The sequence below is a fragment of the Schistocerca piceifrons genome, chromosome 3, assembly GCF_021461385.2.
Source record: "Schistocerca piceifrons isolate TAMUIC-IGC-003096 chromosome 3, iqSchPice1.1, whole genome shotgun sequence".
Classification (NCBI taxonomy): domain Eukaryota; kingdom Metazoa; phylum Arthropoda; class Insecta; order Orthoptera; family Acrididae; genus Schistocerca; species Schistocerca piceifrons.
Window position 1 is genome coordinate 498,439,983 of NC_060140.1, and position 21,663 is coordinate 498,461,645.

The 21,663-nt window shown below is 40.3% G+C and overlaps 1 protein-coding gene across 1 annotated transcript in view; it reads right to left on the reverse strand.

Annotated features, from left to right (window-relative positions):
- The window catches only part of LOC124789668 (ORM1-like protein 3), a 30,521-nt gene extending 9,394 nt beyond the window's left edge, over positions 1-21,127 (reverse strand). Inside the window, exons 1-3 of the mRNA XM_047257104.1 lie at positions 20,989-21,127; positions 20,647-20,819; positions 11,388-11,539 (exon numbers count right to left, since the gene is read on the reverse strand). Coding sequence (XP_047113060.1) covers positions 11,388-11,539; positions 20,647-20,817 — 323 coding nt within the window. The 5' untranslated portion in view covers positions 20,818-20,819; positions 20,989-21,127. The remainder of the gene's footprint in view (positions 1-11,387; positions 11,540-20,646; positions 20,820-20,988) is intronic.
- Between the last annotated feature and the right edge of the window lie 536 nt (positions 21,128-21,663).

Below are 21,663 nucleotides of genomic sequence, written 5' to 3' on the forward strand. Positions count from 1 at the left end.
ACACTATATTCCCTATGTTTTCAAAATAAACAAATAAATAAACAAAATAAATGAATAAAATAAATTTCAGACACTCAATAATCCAGCACCCAAATGTGCCAGGAATGGCCGGATTAGCCAGAGTCTAGTTTCGATCAACAGGGAGCCTGACCACATCTTAGCGAGAGAGAGACTCTGCCAAACTTGTCTCAATTTTCTCCACAAAAAACGACTGTGGCAATGAATGTGTTCCTGTCCATCCTAGTACAGACCAGGTAGTGGGGAAAGTGTTTAATACCAAGACGGTGAGCCTGGCCTTCTCACAGGGTGTAGCCAGAGATGGTTGGTTGGTTGGGGTTAAAGGGACCAAACAGCAAGGTCCTCAGTACCTTGTTTCAAATGTGGTACATTCGGACGGATTTACATCTCAGAAGAGTCATAACGATAAAAGGTAAAAGGCTAAGAAACATAAGAGTGCAGTTGTGTTAATGGTGAAAACAAAAAGAGAAGTCAACAACTGGACAACCCCAAGGCTAAGCTATAGGCAGGAAATATTCGACCTCTGATGGAATACAGGCAAGACCACCTGCTAGAATGTAAAAGCGTGTATTGTAAAAGGAGACTAACCAAATCTAAAAATTGATAAGAACAGAGTAAAAGGGGAGAGAAAAGAGGATCTTGGCCAGAGAGGGGAATCAGGAATCTCCAAACACAGCCAACAGTGGGAGACACCCCAACCCTCACCACCCTGCCTAAAATCCAGAGGGAGATTAAAAACCTCAGAACTGAAAATAAAACCACTTTCATGGAGGAAACCGAAAACCAGTACAACCATCTGGGAATCGTCAGCCAATATTAAAGGTAAAGTGCGTGGAAGCCTGTACTCAGTACACAGAGCCAAAAGAAGAGGCATTCCACCAAAATGTGGACTACTGACTGGAAGGCTCCACAACCACAAACTGGGGGTGGGTCATTACACACAAGAAAATCATGGGTCAGCCTGGTATGGCCGATGTGGAGACAACACAGGATGGTCGAGTCCTTTAGGGAGAGGCGGAAAAAAGAACACCACGGGAGAGGCGTCACCTTAATCGCACCAAGTTTATTAGACAGGATGGTAGCCTCCCAAGAGTTGCGAAGTGGGATTTGATATGAAGCTGTAAATCCGCCACAGGAGGGGTTACAGAGAAGGAGGGGTAAGTGACTGCTACCCAGGCAAACTATCAGCAAGCTCATTACCTGGGATACCCACATGGCCAGGGACCCAAAGGAAATCAACGGAACAAGCAATATGGTGAAGATCAGAGAGACGATCATGGATAGCAGAGACCAAGAGATGGGGGGAAAAACACCGATCAATAGCCTGAAGGCCACACGTTGAGTCTGTACATAACAAAATGTAGTCCAGTTGGAACAGTTTAATGAAGGTAGGGCCTGGGAAATTGCCATCAATTCCATAGTAAACACCCCATATGCAGTTGGCAGGAGGTAATTTTCCACATAGGAGACAGGACAAAAGAAGCTGAAAATCACGACAAAGAGACGCAAAGCGAAGCCCAACAGGTACACCCGCCCAAGGGTGGCAATCAAGTGGGCGACATCCATGGTCTGAGAACAGAATAGAACAGGAAGGATGTGTGCGAGAGAAATGGAGAGTGATTGTGTAAGAAACCAGAAGCTGGGACCGCCGACAGAAAGTGGGGAGGGGGATCCCAGCTTCAATCAGGAGACTATCAACAGGGCTAGTAGGGAACACACCAGTGACCAAACGGATACCATGATGCTGGACCGGACCTCGGAGGCGCAGTGTGGAAGGAGCAGCCAAACCATAAACTTGACAACCATAGTCCAAGCGAGACAGCACTAAAGCCCAATAAAGGCAGAGAAGAGTGGAACAATCTGCACCCCAAGAGGTGTGGGCAAGGAAGCATAGGACATCGAGCTTACGGAAACATCCTATCTTCAGAAGTCTGATATGAGGCACCCAAGTGAGCTTGTTGTCGAGAGGACGACCCAGGAAATGAAACTATGGGACCACAGGTAATCACTGTGCATTGAGGTTGAGCTCCAGATCGGGGTGGACCATAGTACGGTGACAGATGTGAAAATTGGAACCTGTGTGAGAGGGTCCATGCAGAGGCACACTGTATAGCACCCTGGAGCTGCCGCTCTGCAGAGGCCATCAAAGAGGAACTAACCCAAATGCAGAAATCGTCCACATACAAAGCTGGGACAACCAAAGGACAGATGGAGGCCACAGGCCCATCTATAGCAATGAGGAAAAGAAATACACTCAATATGGAACCCTGTGGGATGCCATTCTCCTGGGTCTGCGGAGAACTAAAACAGTACCAACCCGAACCCTGAATGACTAGCGGATAAAAATTGGGAGTGGACCCCAAAGGCCCCACTCATGAAGTGTAAGAAAGATATGATGGTGCCAATCCATGTCATAGGCCTTGTGAAGGTCAAAAAATACTGCAACCAAATTGTGGCACTAGGAAGAAGCCTGCCGAACTGCAGATTCCAAGTGAAGTAAATGATCGATTGGAGACCACCCCTCTCACAACGAGAGAATCAACAGGAAGGGCTCACTATTGCAAAGGTTGTCGTGTGGCAAACAGTGTAATAAGGCAGGAGGGAGAAAGAAGAAAGAGAAGGGTCAATGGCACAAAAGGCACCATGAGCAGCACTGAAATGGGTGGGGGAGCCATCATTAAGAAGGCACAAGTCATGGTCTGCAAGAAACTGGTCTATGAGAAGACCCCAACTAGCTGGAAATGCACTGCCCCACAAGGGATGATGAGCATTAAAATCCCCAAGAAGGAGGAAGGGAGGAGGAAGTTGCTGAAGAAAGGCATTTAAGGCAGCAGGTGTAAGAGTCCTGTCAGGAGGGATATAAAGATTGCAAACTGTGACCCCAGAGCCCAGGTAGACCCTAAAAGCAAATGCTTCCAATGTAGTTTGAAGAGGAAACTACGTGCTAGCAACATCCGTATGGACCAACATACAAACACCACCAGAGGCCCGCAGTCGGCTGACCCGATTTTGACAAAAAGCACGGAAACCACGGAGGGTCAGTGAGTGATCATCAGTAAAATGAGATTCCTGCAGAACCACACAAGCTGCAGAGTAAAACAAAATAATGGATTTCAACTCCGGAAGGTGACGGTGATACCCATTACAATTCCATTGGATAACCACAAAATGATGATTCAAATGAGGGGAGGGGGGGGGGGGGGGTGAACAGGATGAAGCCAGTCATGCCACCAGGTCACCAGCGGTCACCGACAAGGAGGGGGCGATGTCCATGAACAGCAGGTCAGAGTCAGATTGTGAAGGTGGGGACGGGACCTCTGGCGACACCAGAGGTTCCTTGTACCGGGACTTATGTTTCTTCTTCTTTTCTGTTTGAGATCGAGGAGGGCTGTGCTGCAAACGGGAGTCAGCTGCAGCAAGATCTAGAACAGAAAGAGAGTGGGCGACCTGGGGCCCACAGACCGTGGTTCTCGTGGTCGTCGTGTGGCAGCAGACCTTTGGCCTGAAAGGTGCCGGGAAGAGGGGTCCAGGGAGTGGCGCCCTTGACCGGCACATGGTCAAGTGGGACACTTCTCCGACTGGGGAGGGGAAGTTGCACTCGGAGGGGAGGACGTGGGAACTGCAGGGATGGGGGAAGGAGAGGGGTTTGGGACTGGGGTAAGGAAGGGGGAGGAAGGAGTGAAGATGTAACTAAAACCTAGCTAGACGTCACCGACACAGGATGAAGATGTGCATACTTCTTACGAGCCCCAGTGTAGGTTAGATAATCAAGGGACTTATACTCCTGTATCTTCTTTTCCTTCCTATAAGCCGGGCAATTTGGTGAATGCGGAGAATGATTGTCATGACAATTAACACACACAGGAGGGGGAACACAGGAACTACCCTCATCGAGTGGACATCCACAGTCACCACAGAGAGGGGTCTGCAAACAGTGGCAAGATGTGCCCAAAACGCAAACACTTAAAACATCGCATAGGTGGTGGGGTGTACGGCTTCATGTCACATCGATAAACCATAATCTTGACCTTCTCAGAGGGGGGGTTATCCCCTTCACAGAATAAGGCACCAGTATCAATGTGATTGTCCTTCAGGCCCTTCTGAACACAGCGAAAAAATGAACACCACGCCATCCTAGATTGTTCCTAAGTTCCTCATCAGTTTGAAGGATGAGGTCCGTGTGAAAAATTACGCCTTGAACCATATTCAAAGACTGGTGGGGGTAATGGCCACAGGAATTGGGCCAAGATGGTCACAGGCACAAAGGACCGCAGACAGGGCAGCTGAAGCAGTTTTGATCAACAACGAACCTGACCACATCTTACTCAGAGTGTCCACTTCGCCAAACTTGTTTTCAATGTGTTCAACAAAAAATAAAAGTTTGGTATCGGTGAAAGTATCCCCATCAGTCCTGGTGCAAACCAGATAGCGGGGGAAAGGTTTTGTCCCTAGCGTACGAGCCTGACCCTCCTCCCTGGAGCAGCACTAAAAGAATCAGTTCCATTCAAAGGGACGACCATAGAAGAACGGCCAGAGTTCTGGACCCATATGCGTTTCATTCGCATAGCGTCCGCCCTGATACCACCCACTCTGATCAGGGGCGCCACCAGTCACAGCAAGGGCCGTCTGGCACAGCAGCCATTGCCAGGAGTTCTGATGCTGCAGGATGACAAGCAACCACTCCTAGGCTTACATGAGGTCGTCACAACACAGGTATCAGAAGTGTGATCCCTGTGCTTTCAGGAGGCTCAACCAAAAGGGTACATAGCGACTCCACCACACGGGCTGGCTACCGTGCTGACTATGTACCCTAGCATCAGACAATGATGTGAAGGAAAAGATGGAAGGAACTATGAGGGCACATGCCGGAGACACTAGGTAAGGTGCTCTTCCCCAATTGGCTCACACTACGGAATAGAAATTTAGTAATGGAGGTCAGGAGGCACTAGGTCAAGTGCTCTTCCCCAAGTGGCTCACACTACGGAATAGAAATTTAGTAATGGAGGTCAACCTCAGAGGGGGACCAGAGGATGTCAAAAGGATGAGGTAATTACTCAACAAAACCAAATCGCAAAACCAACATAACCAGGAGGATAGTGGGGCCAACATAAACAAGGACACCACGAGAGGGAGAGGAGAGGGCGGAGGGGAAGGAGCAAGGACAGGAAAGGAGGGGAAGAGAAAGGGAAAGGAAATGCAGCCTGGGAAACAAGGCTGCAATAGCTCAGGGCGCCGTGCTCGCCACACACATGCTCACAGAAGGACTGTGAGCCCCCTGGGGGGTGAAGCCAGGAAAGGCAAGGCTGCAGGACCATATGAAGCAACATTCAATGAATGTTTCCCACTCAGAGACACGTCGTCTGATAATGGCCAGATTTTTGCAGCTTGAAACACTTCATGCGCCAAACAACCCCAATCGAATCGGAGGCTCTCCCCATGGGTGCCACCCCGCCACAGCAGGGGTTGCCTGGCACAGCAGCTGTTGACAGGAGTTCCTTTGCTCCAGGATAACAAGCAACCACTCCATGGCATACATGGGGAGGCAACAGCTCAGGTATCAGTAGTGTGCTCCCTGTGTCTTAAAGGGGCTCAGCCAGAAGGGTACATAACAGCCCCACCACACAGACTGGCTACACATGCTGGTGACCTGGCGGGGTGGAGAGGGCCTATAGTGGGGAAGGAAGAGGGGAAGGAAATTAGGGAGAGGAATCCATGACAGATGCTAGGAACGGAGCTCTTTCTCAAATGGCTCACACTAAAAACAAAAAATTTAGAAATGGAAATCAAGCCCCAAGGCTGAAAAGGATGGCTGTGACAAACCTAAAAATGGGCAGCTGCATGGGGGATTTAAATTACCGCCTTGGTAAGTGAGGCACCCGTTATGCTCAGTACCATCTCTGAGCTGTATTGGAGCAGCCAATCAGCTAAGCAACTCACAGAGTGCGCCTAATATGAATCATATTTAAAAATTGATGCACCTGACTAATTGTGATTGACTTTTACAAGCTGATCATATCATACACAAACAAGCAGAACACAAAATGCTTCCAAAAACATGAATTTTTAGAACTACGAAAATCCGCATCAATGTTCTAAAATCTGAAGGAAGACAGTATCAAAATGAAGATAATAGTTTACTAATTAGTTTTTCTGTCTTAAGTGCAGTGCTATTTGAGAAAGTATTACACCATATGTTTCTCTTTTGTCAATAAAACATCTGTGAGACCACAACTAATCATTTCCATTCCTGTTCCACTCGCAAACAGAGCGATGGACACAGAATTAACTATAAGCCTCTGTATGAGACCTAATTTCTTGTACCTTATCTTCATGGTCATTACGCAAAATCTATGATGGCGACAGTAAAATTGTTCCGCAGTCAGCTTTAAATGCCAGTTCTATAAATTTTCTCAATAATCTTGCTCCAGAAGAATGTCGCCTTTCCTCCAGGGATTCCTATTTCAGTTCCCAAAACATCTCTGCAATACTTCACTGTTGTTTGAACCTTCCGGTAACAAATCTGAGTTGCTTCAATGTCTTCCTTTAATACAACCTGGTGCAGATCCAACGTAATCTAGCAGTACTCGAGAATAGGTCACACCAGCATCCTATATGCGGTCTCCTTTACAGACCGGTCACGCTTTCCCATAATTCTCCCAACAAATCGAGGTCGGCCATTCGCCTTCTCTCACAATACTCGCATGCTTGTTCCATTTCATATCATCTACATAGTTACTCCCATCACACACATACATGCACGCTGTCTCCTCTATATGGTGATTAGTAATCACTCCCTTTTATAATACAGTCATATTTCAAAAATCTTCACAGCAAAACAAGAAAATAAGTTCAGATATCATATGCCCAAAATTTGTTCCTTTTTCAAATTAATAATGAAAGTTTACAATTTAGGTGATTGGAGCTCATTAACACAAAAAGTCATAATAAATCCTGGAAATGTACTCTTGTTGCTAAACATGAATGCATTTGTCAAATAATGGACTGTCACACTCTTTCAAATACTCCCTGGTAGTTTCCAATGGTTTCACAGGCTTCCATGCCATGTCGATGAAGAGCTTCTGCATCAGAGTTGTCTGCTGCATAAACCAATTGTTTAAGGTGCCCCACAGATAATAATATAAAGGTCAGGGGAACATGCAGACAATGGGACACTCCTCTTCTACCTATACCTCCGCCATGGTAGACACCAGCCACTGCATCTCTAACACTGACTGAAATGAACTCCAATTCCATCATGCAAAAACCACATGTTTCTTCTTATTTACAGCAACACATCTTCTAGTAGCTTTTTACAGCATTCTGAATAAAGTGCCTGTACAATGTACTGGGAGAATGTATGGTCCTACCAGTCACCTGGAACTCCGCCTCTCACAACACGATCTAGAATACAAGGAGACAAACGGGTGCACCAATAAGTGGAACTGTAGTGATGTGCTGCAAAAGGTGTAAAAGCACAGGGTATAGATAGATAGATGCTAAATGAAATGCATTTGGCTCTCAAGAGAGCAATGCGCAATGCCTTCAATGACTACCATAGCAGAATACTGTCAAGTGATCTTTCACAGAACCCACAGAAATTCTGGTCATATGTAAAATCTATTAGTGACACTAAAGTTAATGTCCATTTCTAGTAAATGGGGCAGGAACTGAAATTGAGGGTAGCAAAGCAAAACCTGAAATACTTAGCTCCGTTTTCAAATGTTCCTTTATAAAGGAAAAACCAGGACAATTGCCCCAATTTAATCCTTGTACCACTGAAAAGATGAATGAAGTAATTATTAGTGTCAGTGGTGTTGAGAAATAACTGAGATCATTAAAATTGAACAAAGCTCCAGGTCCCGATGGAATCCGTCAGATTCTTGACTGAATTTGCAGCTGAGTTAGCCCCTCTTCCAATTAGGCTGCGTTCACACTGCCGGCCGGGCCGAGCCGAGCCTGGCCGGGCCGCCGCCCGCTTCGATATCAAACACATGGTTTTGAATTGCGGTGTTCACACTGGCGGCCGGGCCGCGCCGACACGGCGTACGCCTCCCGGAGCCGAGCCGGCGACATCTCGAATGTTTAATATTGCCGGCGCGAGCCGACCGCAGGCGCGAGCCTGTGGCGCAGCACTACTGCTCCTGCAGTATACGCATCACACGTCTCCCTTCTGCTTTCATCACAAGTGTGACTGCACACGTCTTATTTTACGATGTTACCTCATTTCACAATCAGTGAGGAAAAATTACGTTTATTATAATGATACATGAGAAATTACTTTTATTTCATTTATTTAATCTACCGTATTTACATTCAAATTTGTGTTCTGTTTCGAAATTTTGTCTTGAATGTTCTGCAGCACATACTAAAATGTATTATGATTCATTCTGTAATATGAATAAAATTTTTCAGGATAGTTTTTAAGTTCATGTAAAGAAAAAAACTCTCCTAAATGTCTGTCGCTATTTATGGAATGAATCCATAACCTCCTAGTTCTTCTGTACTTCAAAACTCGACGAGTTACAGCAGATTCAAAACAATACGAATAAAAGAGTGAAGACATTGTTCTACACGACAGCACAGACTAGCTAAAGGCGAGCAGCTGTTGGCTGCAGCTGCGTTTTCTACTGACTTGCTTGTCAGCTGTCGAAGGGTGGGGATTTTTTAAAATTTATTTATTTGGACTCCGGCAGCTGACATCCATTTAGCCAAAGAGTGGGGATTACCTTGACAGTGCAGCGCAGCCCGCCAAGGAAGAAAAAAAAAACAATGAAGAACAATGAAACGCACATCTGTGTCGATGTACAGTAGTTTCATTAACTCTCCATTATTTTTTCTGTCAAAGTAGACAACGAGACTACAGAATTGCGCTTCAGTTTCTGCAGTAAACGTATCATAAATCTCCAGTTTGTTTTTGTGATTAGTTTTACACCACTGATCACTAGTAATTAGTTTTTTTCTGTCCTGCATTATATGACTACATTAAACCAAGCTGTAACCGCTCGAACTCCGTGGCTTGCGGACGCGGCACTGACGCCACTGAATATCTCGCATTACTTGTGACCAGAGACAGATATCAGTGTCATTATCATTTCAAAAACTTTTTGGTACTTATAGCTACATTTCATTCGCAACAATGTATGGTCTAAAACGGATCTAACAGTAAGCTACCCGCTACATAACTTTTTCACTACAAGATTTGTGAATCGAGTGCACAACGTTGACAAATAGCATCATTTCACAATGACTGTTAAGAAATATGAAAAGATAAATGATTCAATACGAAGCTAAGATGTTACACTAGCACGTGTACAAAAATCAGATTTTTTAGCCGCATACTTTCTTCAAAATCGGTTGGGAAGCGTTACGAAACTAAGAAATCACGCGAAACGAAAAGTAGACTTTTTCTTTTTTCACGACGTAAGTAACGCTTTTAAGGAAAAAATGAGTTCATTAAACGATGTGGCGCAGTCTTATATACCGCTAAGAATTTTTAGAACATGAAAATCGGAGAAGTGGATTTTCCCCCATTTCGCCGTCCCGGCTCGGCGCGGCGCGCAGTGTGAATGCACTACTCGTCGGCCTGAGCTGGCTAGGCACGAGCCGAGCCAGTACGCGTCAGCCCGGCCCGGACCGGCCGGCAGTGTGAACGCAGCCTTATAGTCCATCATAGATCCCTCGAACAAAAAGCCACCTCCAGTTCTTGGAAAAAGGCACAGGTTGCACATGTCTACAAGAAGAACAGTAGAAGTGATCCACAAAACTACCGTCCAATATCCTTGACATCTATTTGTTGTAGAATCTTAGAACATATTCTGAGTTCAAACATAGTGAGAGACCTTGAACAGAATGGCCTCTTCAGTGCCAACCAGCACAGATTTTGAAAATATCGATCATATGAAACCCAACTTGCACTTTCCTCAGGTGATGTAGTGAAAGCTTTGGATCAAGGCAACATAACATGTTATCTAGGATGGAGATCATCGTCAAATGTAGAAGTAACTTCAGGTGTGCTCCAGGGAAGTGTGTTGGACCATGCTGTTCATGTACATGAATGACCTTGCTGGCAATATTAATATTAAAAATCAGGCTTTTGCATATGATGCAGTTATCTATAACGAAGTACTAACTGAAAGAAGCTGCATAAATTTTCAGTTTTTGATTGGATTTCAACATGGTGCAGACATGGGCAAGTAACTGGGGATACTGAGCGTATACAGAGAAGGGTAGCACGAATGGTTACCGGTTTGTTTCATCCCTAGGAGAGTGTCACAGAGATACTGAAGGAACTGAAGTGGAAAACTCTTTAAGATACTTAAACTATTGCAAGGAAGTCTATTACCAAGGATTCAAAAAGGGCTTTAAATGATTACTCTAAGAATATACTAGAACCCTCTATACATATCACGCACATAGGGATCGCAAGGAAACGATTAGAATAATTAATGCACGCCCAGAGGCATACAAACAATCATTCTTCCTGCACTCCTTATGTTAAGGGAACCATAAGAAACCCTAATAACTGGTACAATGGAACATACACTGGGGTATATATGTAGATATAGAAAGCCGCTGACGTTCAGCTTGCATTAATTGCTCAAAAACTGAAGATTGTCAGACATATGTTTATGCTAACTTTTTTCTTGTTTTGGTGTAAGGAAGATGTCTCCAGAGTGCATATAAGTATTTTCAAAACACCCTGTATAATAAAATCGGATTGGAAAACCCACTCACTATCCATCTAAGACACTAAGATGAGCAATGTGTGTAATTAATTCTCGGAAAAGGAAGTTAACGCAGCCAACAAACATGAAATAGTAAGGGAATACAAAATTCAACATGCAGGGATTCAGTTTTAAAATCAGTAAGTAAGGCAGTACAGAAGTAAAGTAAAAACTGGATAGTCTTAGCAGTCTATAATGAAGAATAACTCATTCTTGATACCATTCAAAAACAACTTACAACAATACAGTATTACAGTACAATATCACTCATTATACTACCATGATCAGTTACAAATGGTTCAAATGGCTCTGAGCACTATGGGGCTTAACGTCTGTGGTCATCAGTCCCCTAGAACTTAGAACCACTTAAACCTAACTAACCTAAGGACATCACACACATCCATGCCCGAGGCAGGATTCGAACCTGCGACCGTAGCAGTCGCGCGGTTCCGGACTGAGCGCCTAGAACCGCTAGACCACCGCGGCCGGCACGATCAGTTACAGTTCATATTTTAAGCATTATAAAATTTTTATTTTTGAACATATTCAGTTCCTTATGATCATGCACAAAACCAAACACCAATGTGGATTCTTAAAGTGTTCAAAGTTAATTGTGAAATATAATACTGAATGTAGTTAACTCACAGTACAATGGGCACAACCGTCAAGAATTTCCGAGTAACAGTAAACTGCTCTCCATAATCAATTTGCTCCCAGTGGGTAAGTTCCCTACTGTCCCCTTGATCTTGAGGAACCCATGGTGAGCCTTTCACGAAGTGAAGGAAAAAAAAGTGACACTGTAAAATGTAAAACATGTAACATTATGATACGACAGATGTGTAGTCACTAAGATTAAAAATTATGTTTACAAAATCTAAAACTTTTGAGACAGCATTAGTGATGGCACAACTGACAGGTTTTCGCAACTCATTGGCCAGTCGATTGTTTTTTGTTCGGCATTTTTTTCCCAGTCAAATAAAACAACCAAATGAGACTAGTCTTTGCAGCCATGTCAGCTATTATAAGATTTTTCACTCAGTCTCCGAGTTTGAATGATTTCATTTACACATTTTTCAGCCTTTTCAGTTAACATTTTTAGTAACAAATAACACATCTTATTTATGTAGAGCTGGACAAAAGGTGTATTTATAAAAATGAAGTATTTTCAAAATTTATGTAGGCTATCCATTTACTCAAAAACAAATTTTTGATACTTCTGGCATTACATATGGATTTTTGGTTGGTTTTAAAAGGTTAATAATTGGTGCTACATTATAAATTTATGTTTAAATGTACAATTACTTTTTTATTTAAGTTTAAGAAAGCCCCGTCTCTCTTTACAGTTGGTTTGCACTCATCACCGATAATTCTACTTTTGTAAATTCTGAGATGTTGTGAACCCAACCTTGTATTATATGGTGTCTTAATCACTGGCTTTTTGAACATTTACTGTGAATTGTCAGAAGTTCTTTTTTGCAAGAAATATTTATCATTCTTTAATTTTCTCTGAATTTCTTTAATTAATGTAGTTTCTTAATACGAATCATCCTTGCAGATACTGTGTAGTGCACTGAATTTATCTCGAACATCACATTTTAGGGTTCTGTGCTTCAATCAGTAAAAATGGAACCCTTATAGGACTGCTTCCTGTTTGTCCATCCATCAGCCTATCAGTCTAAAACCCCTTTCTCAGGAACAAGTACACAGATCAAGTTACATTGAAATTTATGTCACGTATTGAGGTCCATTGTCCCACAGTGGTGTAAAAATCTCAAGCTTCTAAGACAATGAAATCGAAAGATATGGCCATTTGTATCACCATAGTTTAATACTCCCAAACTCAATCATAAAAACTTATAGCATACTTCCCGTTGATTTACAAAGATGAAATTTGGCAAGTAGTAAAGTTTCATAGTACAAGTAAAAGAAAAAATTCGAAAATTGTTAATTTGTAAATACATCATATGAAAAAAGTATTTCTTTTGTCATATGTTATCCAACATCAAAACTGGAAATTAAAACAATCAGTAGTTCTGTATTCAGGCTGATTGGGTTGCACTGGTAAAAGTCAAGTATCAGGCAAAGAATGACTATTGCTCATATGACATGTTTCAGAATTTATACAATATCAGATATCCAGCAGCAATTACTACACATAGATACAGCATTCCAAGTCTTACATGAAACGAACATTCACAGGCGTTCCTAGACATCTGATGGTGGATAAATTCCTAAATGCATCATATGACTAGTAAGTCATTCCTGGCCTGATGTTGGGTTTTCCAATAGCGACCCAGTCAGTCGAAGTGCAGAACTACTGATTATTATAATAATCAGTCAACTGCCTCCTGCATGACTGTCACATTTATATTACTGAAATTAGAAGATTCTCAAAAATCTTGGAAACCTTGGAACTGATAGCTTGTCATTATCAATGTTGATAACAGGCAAAAATGGTCGAGATTCTCAATTCCCAGAATGGATGAACTGTCTATGCACATAATTCAGTCTGTACAGAACCATCAGCACAAGATGTCCTCTCACTTTGCAAATTTTTATGCAGTCTAACAATTCCTTCCATTCCCACATTAGTTGAACATTTCGACATTATGACTGTGACACAAAGTTCGCTATTGAGGAAACACGCATTCATAAACATGGCCAAATAACTGAACTAGAAGCTAATTATTAACACTTAATAAAAAACAAATCACAATGCAGTAAGAGTGCTAAACAGGCAACGGCAAAGTGCAGTTGACAACCATTTAACAATGGGAAAAGGTCAAATGTTTCCGGCCAGAGCTGAAATCTCTGGACTGCATCAATTTTTTTCGTTTTATTGCTAAAACAGACTGGTTTCTCACATAAAAGAATGAACAAATAACTCAACTGAAAGGTAAAACTACAACTGAATGAGTCTATTGTTTTCTAAATACAGACTTTCTTTCAGTTAGTCATTCCCATAAATAGACAGGATTTCTGGTCAGCACTTACCTTCAGGAGGTGAAATGTGTATTACTATATCACCTATAAATATGTATAACGGTACATAGCACCCTAGCCTTTGGAACTATTAGTTCCATCCTCTCGGAGAGGAAGGAGCGACTGGTTGGGAGAGTTTAAAAAGGAGGATAGGTAACTCAGACCCCAGGATGAGGCATCCAAATGTTTACAAAATCTGTGTCACAACAGCCACATTAGAATTTAATCTGGAGCTGTACATACTCTTCACAGACTATGCTAACGGTTAAGGAAGTGCCATAATTAATAATTACAAATATAATATTGATCTACTGTCTTCTGAACAGACAATGGAAAATTACAGCAGTAAGGTTTAACATCCAGTTGATGAGGTTATTAGAGGCATGGAATCTGTCATGTCATTTTCAGAGCACCCATCACCACATCTGCCTTATGCAACTTAGGAAAACCATGGTAAGCCTAAATCTGGCTAGCCATATAGAAATTTTAACTGCTATTGTCCCAAATGCAAATTCAGTGTAATCACTTCACTATCTCACCCAGTTACTACAATAGCAACAAAAATATGAGAGGGGTAACATGAAGGTCATGTAAGAGTACATATAATTATAACTTAAATGGCATTAAGACGAAATAGGCCTCCTGAATACAATATACTCAGGTATAGCAGGGTTTACAATATATATGGTTGCTCACTGTTATGTAACAGTTGTTTTATGTTATATATATATATATATATATATATATATATATATAGAGAGAGAGAGAGAGAGAGAGAGAGAGAGAGAGAGAGAGAGAGAGAGAGAGAGAGAGAGAGAGAGAGAGAGCGGGGGGGTGGGGGGGGTGGGGGGGGGGGGTTAGTGTTCACTTCATTTTCATTTCATATATTCATAAAAAGTTAGGCCAAATAGCTGAATGGTGTTCAGGAAAAACCACAAAAAGATCCATTCTGGAATTCTACAGCCAATTGAAACAAAAAATGTATCAATAGTCTGGCAGAATGGCCCCTCTACCATTTCTGTACAGGGTCAATCCATACAAAGTGGTCCAAGAAAAAAATAATTGGTTGCTTGACCGTCTCAGAAAAGTTTTATATTTTCTGGGTGAATTCCCCAATATTTAGTCGGCACAAATTTTTTTTTTTTAAGTTTATTGTTTATTATTTTGAAATGGTGGCCATATTTGCTCCAAGCCACATGCGTTTTTTCGTATTTGCAAGCATCTACATTTTCTTTTAAGAATTATTCAGTAGTGGAATGTCCTAAGCCTTTCAGATAAAATGCATTTAGTTCACCACACACTGGGCTACAAATTAACATCATTATTACTTAGCTGAATGTATTCTTTAATATGTTTTTAAAAGTTCAAAGTTATGAGTCACAAATTAACAAACTCAATTTTTGAACAGTAGTTTTCCAAACAAAGAATTTCTCAGCTTTAATCTTTTTTCTGTTATTACACTATATAGTATTACTTTTTACAGAGCATCAATGGTGAGCAGCTTACACTTAAAAAAAATACACTTTTTTTAATTTTTCCATTTTGTGGTCTGGCAATATCTTTGTTGGGGGACCAGATAAAACCTGAAAATTTCACAGCGATTAGACCTTTGCGATATCAAACTTCAGTATAAATTTCATCATTGAGATTCAATTGGAAGTTATGGAAAAAAATACAAACACGAGTCAAAAATAGGTTTTAACATTTGCGATACCTAGGCTTATAGAATAAAATATATCAATTACAATATATAATTTAATCATATCTATGATTACATACTTTTTTAATGAAAATAAGCCTACTAATTACATTATATTGTTCTCTTGTTATCTGTTTTTAGTACATCACTTATTGAACATTTAAGAAATTTGTTCACCCAGTTTGGGTGTTAGATTATAAGTTCACCCAGCCACAGTTTTAAATTCCATAGCAGACAGTTTCCTTGGCACATTTTTAAGTGGCATCCAAATTTGGTCCCTCAATTTTTTAAAAGATGTCCTTGGTCCTGGAGGGTGATAAAATACAACATGTACATCTTGGTTTTTGACAGTCAATATTATCAACTTCACCAATACACCACTGTTCATCGTAAACACAAGCCACTATGTCTTTATTTTGAAGAACCAGTTGTACAAGTTTTCCACACTGATGAAGTTCATTATCAGGCAAGTTCTGTCTTGTGCCACCCCTCGTTAGTATTTCATACTGTCAGGCATCAAACTGTCTTCTCCTGATTCTTCAAACATGTCATATAAGGCTTGTTTGCCTGGACACTCTTCACATTTTCCCTTGATCATACAATTTTAACTGCCAATATTGTGTACCATAACTTCCAAAAGGTCTTTACAGTCAACTCTAAGATTGGCCCCATCTATCATCAACTTTACGTTCTGATGATACAAACACGAACATTATGGGTGCCAGACGCCCCTGCAACAATACACCACCTTGGTCTCAACTTGCGAAACTTTAATCTTCCACTTTAATTTTCAGTGAATAGTTCATTTACATTACACAATATTAACCTTTTTTTGTCTTTGAATCTTAGAAGCATTTTCTTTCACAGAAATAGTCTTTTTTGCCAGACATCAAACGGCTGTTATTGTCATTGTCATAATACTTAATAACTTTATTGATTGTGTTTTCATCTGCCAAATTAGATGCACTTTTCTTTTGTAACGCTGGTAAAATTCCCTGATCTTTTACTAATTGCCTTAACTGAACAAGACGTTCTGCCCAATTAAATTCATCACTAACTTTTGCTCGACTCCAAGAATTCGGCAGTAAACTGATAATCTTAATTTTATCCTCTTTGTTTGAAGTACTGCATTTAGTTTTTCTATCAAATCATCATATTCGGTTGGTGAAGTTTTAGAACTTCCATCTGTTTTAGCTCAAATTGTATTTTGAAATGAAACTTCCACATTCTTTTTGACTGTGACTGCCACTTTCTCAATCTTTGTATTCAGGGCACTTGGTCTTTTACCTTGAATTAGTTTTCTAATTTTACTAGTAGGTGATATAACCAGGATTTCACAAGCTGTATCTACTTTTTTAATGGTTGCTGATAAGTCAAAAAATTCTGCATCTGAGGTTTCACTATCCTTTCTCCTGTGAATTACAAATATCTTAGAATAACATGTTGGACAATGATTTTCCTGGTATGAGATTGACAAAAGGGCTTTTATTTTTAGAATAATGATCAAATGTTACTTCTCGCAGACCGTTTGTTATAGGTTTCTTATGTTTCTCAAAAGGGCCCATGCAAGTCTGACCAAAAAGGTCATGATATTTTAAGTATTTCGTTTCATGGTACTTACACGTTGATTTGACCTATGGGCCAACTCCCAATTAAAACAACACTTTTCCTTCTTCACTGTAATCTTCGATTAAAGTGATGTCTTTAGGACATGCTCCATACACACTTTTATGACATGCTTCATTAATAATAAACATCAACAGAACATTGAGACACCGTTTTCCAGCTGTACACTTCAAGAACTTCTAACTAAATAAGTGTGAGCAGACAATTGTTGGTGTAAGGGGGAAGACAAGAATCAGAATTGTCTAGGCTTGCAGATGCTATTGTTAGCCTGCTGAAACAATTATCATAGCAGTGTTTGGAAATACGGAAACGTCCGATCCCGCCCGTCTGCTTTGACCCATGACGTCACAAATATGGCGGAAACAAAAACAAACACACACACTTTCCACAAGAAGCCTGATGACACTAACGGGACAAGCGCGGGAAATGGGGTGTTTTGGGTGGGGGGCAAACTAAATATAAACAAATTTAGACGCCTTGCGTAGCTACAACGTGTAAGTGAAGACAGCCATGCATGAATACCCACCCACCTCCCCAGCGGTCGTAACCCCTGCAACCCATAGAAGATAAAGATGCTTCAGTAGCTGATTAGTGTTTTTTGCCTTTAAAAAAAAAAAAAAAAAAAAATCTCACGGGATAGAACGAACAGATCAGAAAGATAAATATAATAAACTAAAACAGAAATTGGAGGAAACAGATAATTAAAATAAGTAATAAGTGTTTTTAAATTAACAAAAATTTCACGAGATAGAACGAACAGATCAGAAAAGTAAATAAAATAAGATAAAACAGAAGTGGAGACAGCCACACTCAAACCAAACCCCACACCGTCATGACGTCACACACGACAACACCCTTACGTCACGGGTCAAAGCCGACGCGTTGGATCGGACGCTTCTGTCGACCCCATTCTTTCAACAAATTATTAGCTAGTGTAATGTGGTGTGCTACATTATGCAATTGGTATACTTTATTTGATTAGCCTACCAGATATTGCAGATGTTAAATGTATTTTTGATTTGTATTTGTAATCTTTTTCCATAACTTCCAACTTAATCTCAAAGATGAAATCTATCCTTAAGTTTGATATCATAAAGGTCTATTGACTGTGAAATTAAAGATTTTTATCTGGTCCCCAACAAAGATATTGCAGGCCACAAAATGGAAAAATTAAAAAATCCATTTGTTAAAACACTGTATTTTGTAAGTGTAAGCTGCTCACCATTCATGCTCTAAAAAAGTAACTATACTATACAACGTAATAGCAGAAAAAATATTAAAGCTGAGAAATTCTTTCCTTGGAAAACTACTGTTCAAAAATTGAGTTTTTTTTTAATTTGTGGCTCATAACTTTGAACTATTAAAAATATATTTAGCTAAGTGATAATGATGTTAATTGGTAGCCCAGAGTGTGTTGAACTAAATGTATTTTATCTGAAAGGCTTAGGACAATCAACTAGTGAATAATTGTAAAAATGTAGATGCTTGCAAATACGAAGAAACGCATGATGCTTGGAACATATATGGCCACCATTTCAAAATAATAAACACTTTTTTTTTTAATATTTTTGCAACTACTAAACATTGGGGAATTCACCCAGCAAATACAACTTTTTTCTGAGATGGTCAAGCAACGAGTGCCGGACCACTCGTTATGGATTGACCCTACACAGGAATGGCTTGTAGTCTATTCAAATCACAGAAACGAATTGCTGTGTGTTATAAATAGTTCACAGTGTGCTTCCAGTCACACGTTCTAAGAAAAAACCATGCATACCCTCCTAATGCTCTCATCTAACTAAATATTAAAATAATGATATGAATATATCATTAGATATAGACCCCACATCCTTTCGTCTTTCCCTCTCCTTTCCTCTTTCCTGATGAAGCAACCTTGGGTTGCGAAAGCTTTAAATTTGTGTGTGTGTTTGTGTGTTTTTTATTGTCTCCTATCAACATACCAACTCGTTTGGTAAGTTACAGAATCTTTGCTTTTAGATATAAATATTAAAATATTACTCCAAAGATTAATTCCATAAATGATCAATGAAACAAATAAATCTTTCCTTAGAAAGTAATGTACAATTACAAAATAAAACCTGCAATGCTCTATTGTGAAATTTGGGGATGGATTCAAAATAAAGGAAGACAAAACATAAATCACTTTCAGTATTTGCATGTTTAATACATGTAGTAGGCCTAAAACTCAATGGGTGTAATTTTACTAAAAGTTTGAGAGCACTGTTTGTATTTCAAAGTGGCAGCCCTAGATATGAACAAAATAATAACCTTCAATGTGAAAATAGAAGGTTTTCGAGTAGCGCATTATTCTGCTCAAAAAACATCTGACACCATGAACAGCAACATACTTGTTACCAAAGGCAACAATACGGTTTGTAAGGGAGGGGAGGGGGGTGTACTTGGAAGTGTGTAGTATTTTTAACGTTTTAGAAGATGAAGGGCAACTTTTATGTAGCCATAAGAAAGTACCAGTTAAAAACCTATGTAACACAAACATTTAAACCACTTTCTTCCCAGAAATACACCTCTGTATTATGATGGCAAATCCTGTATTATTGAGGGATGATAATGAGATGAATAAATAAAGCAAATGAAATAAAATGAATGATTATAAAATAACACATCAGTTCACTTTTCTGTCAGTTGACATATGCACTTCCACTCTACAGAGAGCATATCAGAGTGATTCTCTCTGATTAAAAAACATTACATATCGAAGTACCTCTATAACTTTGAAAACTGTGTATAACACATACGTTTTACAAACTGGTGGATACAGAAACCGATTCGAAAATATAAAAATGGGGAAATTCTGTTGCTTTACGCCTTATACCATAGATAATTATCAGGACTTCTAGGCCCTATAACTATACTTGTCGACACACTGGATTTAGTGCCATTAGATGCTGAGTGGCGATTATATTCTGGAATATACTTGGCTACTGTATTGATAAAGACGCAATAATTATTGCAAAAATGTGTATGTTAAAATTTCAAATGGGCTGCATATTTAACTACAAGAGGTGTTTAGATCTGACCACACTCTGATACATGACCATTTAAAAGCTTTACAGGAATTTTTCAGTGCAATTTCTATTGTGTAGTACTCAGTCTGCAGTCAGCTCAAAACAGTGACATTCCATTGCGCTTTTCATGTGTCTATTACCTGAATTGCAATTGTGAAATTCATTTGATGTTTTCGTCACACTATCACTGTTCTTGGTAACATTATTGTGTTTGAACCGTGGAAGTGATGTGGCATTTTAAAATTACCATCACCGGTATGTCAAATTTACAATACCTGTCACGAGAACAGATAAAGCTAATTCAACTGAGAAATGAAATCTTTTGGTGACAACTGCGGGTGATTAGCACATTACTTGAATGTAATAAAGTAATATCTTCGGTATCTCTTCATGAGTACATGCGCACCCCTCACTGTTAATGCGAGCTCAAACGTAACGCTTTGCTCACGCGCTATCATTAAAATCCTCACAAAATACAGTCGAAGATACAAACACAACGATCTATATTTTACTTATCACTTGAAACAATGAAAAAAAAAAAAATACTCACCAAATTATGGATGATATTCGTAAGAGTCCAAGCAAATGCTACACTGAAAACTGGTATACTTAGAAGAATCAGATGAAGCACAAGCATCCCCACAGCGTAACTAATCCATAAACCACGACTGTCCAGCCAGTTTGTGTTCGGATTAGATTCGCCGTGGCCGCCAACTAGCATTTCTGCAAATTATGGGGAAGATTTTCTAAATGAGAAGTACAGATTTCTAAACGAGAAGAGTCAATCGAAAAGTGCTATGAAATAAGACAATAATCGAGAATGTCAGTCTACAACAAAACACTTTTTCGAACATGCGTGTCTGCAAAACGGTAACTGCGACAGCAATCTTACTTATTTCGTCATCTGGAACATTTGGAAAAAAAATTATTACGATCTAACGTCGAGTGTCACGCCGGGACTTTACTCCACAAGTCAACACACCTTTCAAACATAACCATCCAAAGATATGCAATCACGCCCTGCACTTATACTCTATGGTCCTGCATGATCAGTGTTCACTGTTCAGTGATGTCGAACATCAGGTGTCTGAACTATGGAGGTAAAAATTCTACCTCCATGGTCTGAACGTGCCGGCCAAAGTCGTTCTTATTTCGTTTCGTGACTAAAGGTGGATTCACCCATGACGGAATGTCACCGAAACGTCCGTCATCTCGAAAGATTCTCCTCTGTAGTTCAAATTGTGGTATTCACACACACCGTCAACTGTACGTAATCGACACATCACGTCACGTCAAGGCTTCTCGGGAAGAATTTTTCGACGGCAAATAGCGTAGTCTACCTGGAGAGCAACTGTTACCTTAAGTCTTGAACTAATACGAAGGTATTCTCCACTGACTGCTACTGCGAAAAGGCCTTAATATGTGTTGGAAGACAGCACTAAGTTTAAGTATTTTATTTTATACACTAAAGGAATACATTGCTAAATAAACGTTTCATACTTTGTTCAGTGTGCTTTACTCACGAAAAGAAAAACCGGGAGTAAATCCGATGCGTCATGCAGAAGTT